Source organism: Macrobrachium nipponense, chromosome 45 (genome assembly GCF_015104395.2).
Source record: "Macrobrachium nipponense isolate FS-2020 chromosome 45, ASM1510439v2, whole genome shotgun sequence".
Classification (NCBI taxonomy): domain Eukaryota; kingdom Metazoa; phylum Arthropoda; class Malacostraca; order Decapoda; family Palaemonidae; genus Macrobrachium; species Macrobrachium nipponense.
This window is the reverse complement of record NC_061105.1, coordinates 14,265,661-14,273,180: the sequence shown is the minus strand read 5'-3', so window position 1 is coordinate 14,273,180 and position 7,520 is coordinate 14,265,661. Positions and strand designations below refer to the sequence as shown.

The following is a 7,520-nucleotide window of genomic DNA, read 5'->3' as shown; positions in this document are numbered from 1 at the left end:
GCTGAGCCGGAATAAACAGAAAATATACGAATATAAAATCAACTCTTGCAGCGTAATAAAAGAAATTTATTTTGAACGAAATGAAACAAATGATTACGATCGTAGCAAATGAAATATTATTGGAACACCCTATGATTCTGGATTACGAAATTACAAAGTATTTCTACTTCTAAAAGTCTATCAGTAATACCAACGCTGAACCGAAAGAAATAGAACATATAAAATTAACTATGGAACAAAGGAATTTTATTTTGTACTGAACGAAATTAAAGAAAATATTATTACCAACAAATCAGGAGCTAAAAAAAATTATTATAATTATTAATATTCCTCTCATATTGTATTTTAGTCATAACTGGCGTTTCTTTTAAATGATCAACAAAATCACTACATGGAACATCTACAAAATGATATTTACTTGCCAGTGAAATGAATAAAATAACGTCGTCTGTTTTTTCTTTTCCTTTATCTCTTTGTTCACTTCGACCCTGGGGCATTAGGTTTCAAGAGTCCAATTCGTCATTTCTCTAGAAATGAATCAAGAGAAATAAATCTTAAGGAAGAGAGAGAGAGAGAGAGAGAGAGAGAGAGGAGAGATGAGAGAGAGAGAGAGAGAGAGAGAGAGAGAGAGCTAAAATATATAATAAAACAAGATGAAAACGAACTGATAGGAAATAAACAATAAGAAACGGAATTGTCTTAAAAAAAATAAATAAATCATTCATACACATACACAACCAAATATACTATATCACAAATATATAAACAAGCAAATAAATATATACATGTATATAATTATATATATATATATATATAATATATATATATATATATATATCCATAATCATACAAAGATTGCAAAACAACAAGCCACGACTTACTTCTAAAATACATGTTCAATTTTGGTAAATAAGGAAAACATGTCTGAACAGATATATATTTATACAAAATGTCACTTTACGCTAGTCTCTACCCAAGATTTCACATTCAAAAATCACTAATAAGTCTTGTTAATGTTCTTATTCATTTTATTTTATTTATTTGTTTTTTTTATTTTGTGCTGACGGCAAATATCCACAGACGCTATCATTCTGACCAATAGCAGGCGCTGTGCATGAGCCTCCACCAATCACGATTAGCTACAGTGATGTCGGCTGGGGTTATTTACAGTCAGCTCAAAAAAAACAAGACTTTAAATGACTCATACAACTAAATTCATCTAACATTGCAATATATACAAGATGAAGTTAGCTAATAACAAGGATAATATTCATAAACAGCTGGTCTTATATAATGAATAATACTTAAAAAAAACATAAAATGACTACAAACAAATAAGAAAAAATAACTATAAAAAAACTTCAAATATATAAGTACCATTTCAGAAACTATGATAAAATACAGTCAAATATATATTTCATTAAAGAAAAAAATAATGAAAAACTTCAATATATATTTCATTTAAGAAAAAATCAAACACGAAAAAAACCTTCAAATATATCTTTAATTTAAGACAATTAATGATAAGTTCTTATTAAGATTTACAAAGTAGTCCATTAAACATTTCAACTAATTATCGAATTGGACTAATCAACAAAAAGTTCGTCTTTGAACCTATATATATAATCCACTAAGAAAAATGCAACACGTTTAATCCAACGTGAATATTTTATGTAATAATTACGTAAATAAATTTAAATGTGAATATTTGATCAGAAATGAACGAACTTTACTAATAAACTAATAAATAAAAATAGTCCTAGCTTGTATATTTCAATCCACTTGGAAAGAACAATGAGAAACACGCTTATTCCAACGTGACTATTTTATGTAATTACGTAAAATACCTTTAACAAGAACTTTTAACATCACCCAAGAGATAATGACGCAAATAAATCTTGACGCGAACTTTGAATACCAGCGAACTAGTAGTAGTCTTTACCTGAAAAACAAAAAACAATTCACATCTCTAATTCTAAGTTTTTCTCTTGACGACGTGGGCCAAGTCGTATACGCCCCTGATGCACTTCACTTTGACGCCGGGGACGTCCCGGAGACGCCCTACCCTCACCATGACGATGTTGTGCTCCTGCAAGCTGTGCCCTTCGCCGGGCACGTAGGCGATCAGCTCCTTCCCGGTGGAGAGGCGAACCAAGACACACCTGAGGGAGGTAATGGATATGTGAGGAAATCGGTATTATGATTATGATTATTATTATTATTATTATTATTATTCATATGGATCAAGCCCACCAAAGGGGTCTACTGACTTGAAGTTCGAGCTTCCAAAGAATAATTTGGTGTTCATTCGAAATCAGTAACATTGAATATCAAGGGGAAATTATTATTATTATTATGATGAATCAGATGATGAACCCTATTCCTATAGAACAAGCCCACCAAAGGGGCCACTGACTTGAAATTCAAGCTACCAAAGAATATCATGGTGTTCATTCGAAATCAGTAACATTGAAGATCAAGTAAAATTATTATTATTACTAACACCACCACGGGGCCACTGACTTGAAATTCAAGCTTCCAAAGAATGTTAAGGTGTTCATTCGAAATAAGTTCAACAGAAGGTAACGGGAAACAGAAAGAAGAGATCTCACTTGTTCAAAGAAAAATAAAATATTATCGAGAACAGAAACGTCAGTAAAATACTAAAAATAAAAGGTGAATTGCATCAGGGAATTAATCCACTGCATCTTCGTTTAAACTTTCTGAAGTTCCAATTGCACACGACAGCCTTTGAAGGGAGGCAGTTCCACAGTCCGACGGTTTGAAGAACCAAGGATTTCAAGAAAGAGGTAGACTTACTATACTGTTTTTTTTTTCCATCTGTCCACCCGCCTGTGGTGTTTGCGTATGGTAACACTGCGTCCCGGGCTTTAGATGGTTACGCTATGTGTAAGTTTTAGGTGAATAACAGGATATCTGGGTGTATATTTGCAACACTCTTGCAACTGAAGTGTGTTTTAATAATTCACTGTATGCGAATTACAACGTTAATATTCGAAATAGGATATTATTATAATTGTTGAATGTAAGCTAAATGTAACTATCCAAAGCCTGAGACGCAGTGTTACCATACGCAAACACCACAAGCGGGTATACTGCGTACTGCAGCTCAGCAAACCTCATTGCTCTCGGCAGGAGAAGGGGATCAGGGACCAGATGCGACTGTGAAAAACCTCGGTTAAAATACAACTTACGAAAAATTGACAAAACAAGACACCATCCGTCGATGGTCCATGTCGTAACTGCTAGTAGTATTTAGAAAACAGAAACCTACCAAGGTAATATTAAGAAACAGAAACCAATGTAATATTAAGTAACAGAAACCAATGTAATATTAAGTAACAGAAACCAATGTAATATTAAGAAACAGAAACCAAGGTAACATCAAGAAACAGAAACCAAGGTAATATTAAGAAACCCAAGGTAACAATTACCAAGGGGAAATGGAAGAAGGATGAGGGAAAGGCTAATAACATGAGAATAAAATCAAATAGTCTTGATTTAGAGAGAGAGAGAGGGAGAGAGAGAGAGATAGAGAGAGAGAGAGAGAGAGAGAGAGAGAGAGAGAGAGAGCATCTGAACCTTCATCAGGATCCAGGAATTTTGTGCTTGTTCGCTGGAAAAAAAAAATAAAAAAAAATATATATTATATATATAATTCTATCCTACTGGACTGAACTGAATTGAACACTATAGAGTTTAGGACAAAGGCCAAACACTGGGACCTATGATGTCAATCAGCGCTGGAGAAGAAATTGAGAGTAGGTAGATCTGAAAGGTTTAACAGAAGAAAAACCTCAAATCAGTTGCACTATACAAATGTTAGGAGTGGGTGGGTAGCAAGATGGAAGAAAGATAATATGAATGGAGATACAGTAAAAGGAATGAAAAGTGGTTGCAGCAGACAACTTTCAGTAATGCCTACAGCGAGGAGCATTGACGGCACTAACCCTCAACGGGATATCTGGTTAGCAGGATGGAAGAAAGATAATATGAATGGAGGTACAGTAAAAAGGAATGAAAAGTGGTTGCAGCAGAGAACCTTCAGTAATGCCTACAGCGAGGAGCACTGACGGCACTAACCCCCTACGGGGTATCTGGATAGCAGGATGGAATTAAGAAAATATGAATGGAGGTACAGTAAAAGGAATGAAAGTGGTTGCAGCTAGGGGCCGAAGGGACGCTGCAAAGAACCTCAAGTAATGTCTACAGCGAGGTGCACTGACGGGGTATCCTACCGGAGCCAAACTTTGAATGTATATGTTTTAACTTACTTTCTATTGGCTGAGTTAGGTTTCCTGGGCTTCTTGATCAAGGTCTTCAGCACCACGCCCCTAGCCATGGGCTTGTCTCCTAGAGGATTCTTGTTTTTCCGTTTCTTGATGATAGGGCCTCTCTTGTGCATCTGGTACAGGCTGGCAGACCTCGCGTCTGTTGTGGAGAAACTGTGTGCCTGCCCCAGTGGGTACAAAGGAAAAAAAAGTTCAAGTTTAGTGGAGTTTATTGCAGTAAAGGGTTAAGATTTTTTTACATCGTTTCTAGCCTAGAGTAATCATGCAGTGCGGGGGTTTTACCCAAAAATATACCTTGTTTGAAACAGTAACCGAGCTAAAACTTGATCGTCAGTGATATGTGGCTGGTGAATACAGAGTTCTGCCAAACCAAGATGTTAGCGTACCGAATTCTTTGACGGAAAATTATCATAAAACGATGAATGATGAACATCATGGAAGTATACGCCGAGTAAATGTTGCAGTTATCAGTTAAGTATTACAATACGTAATTGATTGCTAACTGCAACATTTATATACATAGCTATACTTTACTGATATTCAGCACACACAGTTTGATGACAGTTTTTAAACATAAATAATTCAATACAATAACATCTTCATTTGGCCGAAACCTGTAACTTAGGTTTTCAACTGTAGTGCCTAACTGCATCATTTACATGACGTATTATTTCAATAATGTTCATCATTCATATGTTTTATGAAAAAAAAATGAATAAACTCCCAGATTCATGTATCAGTGAAAATCTCACATGAATGATCACTATACTGCTAACTAAATTAACAGAACGGCAAAATAATTATAATTAACAGGAATTTAACACTAAATGCTCGGGGGTGACCATCATCGGTTAAACAACTGCAAAATTCAATTGACGAGGAACGTACTACTATATGTCATCTATTTGCATAATATTAGTGGTAGCAGTATCAACTAAGAGAAATAAAGAATTAAACTAAAACCCAACTATTAATGAGGCGAAGCCAAATCTTCAGTTATTGCATATTCTAACTCACTGCATCCCCTGTAACATCAATGGTAGTCTCTTAATATAAAAAAAAAACATGCTATTTACATCAATAAAAAGACACAGAAATAACGCTATAATAGTCGGTCAAAACATAATTGAATACTTAATGCAATACATTAATGTAAATAGCAATGAATGCTATTTACATCAATACTACGAAATAGAAAAAACGCAAAAATCGTCAGTCGAAACATCGAATGATTAATGTAATGTAATTATACAAATAGCAATGAATGCTATTTACATCAAAATAACGCCACAGAAAAATGCTAAAATAGTCAGTCGAAATATTATTGAATGATTAATGTAATGTAATCATGCAAATAGCATATCAAAATAACGCCACAGAAAAATGCTAAAATAGTCAGTCGAAATATTATTGAATGATTAATGTAATGTAATCATGCAAATAGCATATCAACATAACGACACCCAATGATAAAATGCCGATAGAATAAGTATTGGCTAATTAAAAACTAACTTTTACCTCATTCATTACACTGCTGGTAACAGAATCACTTGAAATAACCCCTTCACCAAAAAGATTTTTATTTTCATACAAGGGAGGGCCCGACTTCATGAATTCCCGGGTTGCAAAAAAGTTGTCAGTCCTCATTCCCATGTTTACCACAACTGCCTTCACTGACATACATATTTACTCGATTCGGTATCAGTTCTCAAACTAATCTTAATTGCTGAACATCTAAGTCCCCCAGAGCGATCTGTTCTTTTAATTGTTGCTCCTTATAACCTGGCGAATACCCGACTAAGCATCCAAACATTACTCCTGAAACACACATGATTCCTCAGCTGTACTGAACACCTACTCTCAATATCCCAACTGGGTCACAGAAGGCCCTAGAGATCTAGGCAGCCTCTTTAAAAGTGTGGCATCTCATCCATAGTGCCCTTAATGGGCAATTTAAATATTGCAACTTACCCACAGTGCCTTTAACAGCTACTTTAAATATGGCAACTTATCCCCAGTGCCTTTAACAGGCATTTTAAATACTGCAATTTATCCCCAGTACCTTTAACAGGCATTTTAAATACTGCAATTTATCCATAGTTACCTTAACGGCCATTTTAAACGCTGTAACTTATGCATAGTTGCCTTAACAGCCACTTTAAATATTACAACTTCTCCAGTGTCCTTAACAGCCATTTTAAAGACTGCAGCTTATGCATAGTGTCCTTATCGGCCATTTTAAATGCTGCAATTTATCCATTGTTACCTTAACAGCTATTTTAAATACTGCAACTAACGCATAGTGCCCTTAACGACCATTTTAAACTGCAATTTATGCATAGTGCCCTTAACTGCCATTTTAAATGCTGCAATTTATCCATAGTTACCTTAACAGCCATTTTAAATACTGCAGCTTATGCATAGTTGCCTTAACAGCCATTTTGATTACTGCAACTTCTCCAATGTCCTTAACTATTTTCTATACTGGAACTTATCCGTAGTCTACGCGCTTAACAGCAACTTTAAATATAGCGACTACAACAGTTACCGTAACAGCCACTTTAACTAGTGCAACTTATCAATAGTGCCCTTAACAGCTACTGTAAATATTGCAACTTTCCGGACATTCATCATTTTTCTTTTTAAACCAAAGGGAGTTCACTAAATGTCAGTATACTATTGAAGCTCTTGTGTTTCTAAGTTGACTTTGCTTTAGCAAGAATTGCCTTCACTATACTCTATAGAAATGATGTAGCTTAAAATGGAACCACGTAATAACCCTTATTTATTTGGTCCATAATCCGTAGGCTAATATCTCCAGGCTTCAATTACTGACAGTGAAGTCCTCTGTCAGTGCAGATAACCTGTTTCCTGTCGACCAATTCTAATTGCATCAAACATCTATATTTGGTGCACTGACCACACTATAATTATGGCTACTTTTGCAGCCTCCTGCCGTGTTTATTGCAAAATTCTAGATTTAAAGTGCATTCCTCCAGCTTCTTCCTTATTTAAAATTTCTAGATTTTTAAATGTGTTCCTCTAGCTTCTTCCTATTCTGGAAAATTCAATGGTCACGTCTCCTTGCAAAACGGGCTCTTATTACTCACACCAAAGACTGTCAGTTCTGTCAAGTGTCTCTTCCTCTTTCAGCTTACTACATGGCCCTCAGACTTGAATCACTTATACCTTATGTCAGAAGTTTCA

The 7,520-nt window shown here is 35.0% G+C and overlaps 1 protein-coding gene across 1 annotated transcript in view; it reads right to left on the bottom strand.

Moving 5' to 3' along the window:
* Positions 1 to 923: 923 nt before the first annotated feature.
* LOC135214391 (small ribosomal subunit protein uS12m-like) overlaps positions 924 to 7,520 on the bottom strand; it is a 54,156-nt gene continuing 47,559 nt past the window's right edge. The window contains exons 4-5 of the mRNA XM_064248648.1: positions 4,296 to 4,474; positions 924 to 2,162 (exon numbers count right to left, since the gene is read on the bottom strand). Of these exons, the coding sequence (XP_064104718.1) occupies positions 1,976 to 2,162; positions 4,296 to 4,474 (366 nt within the window). The 3' untranslated portion in view covers positions 924 to 1,975. The remainder of the gene's footprint in view (positions 2,163 to 4,295; positions 4,475 to 7,520) is intronic.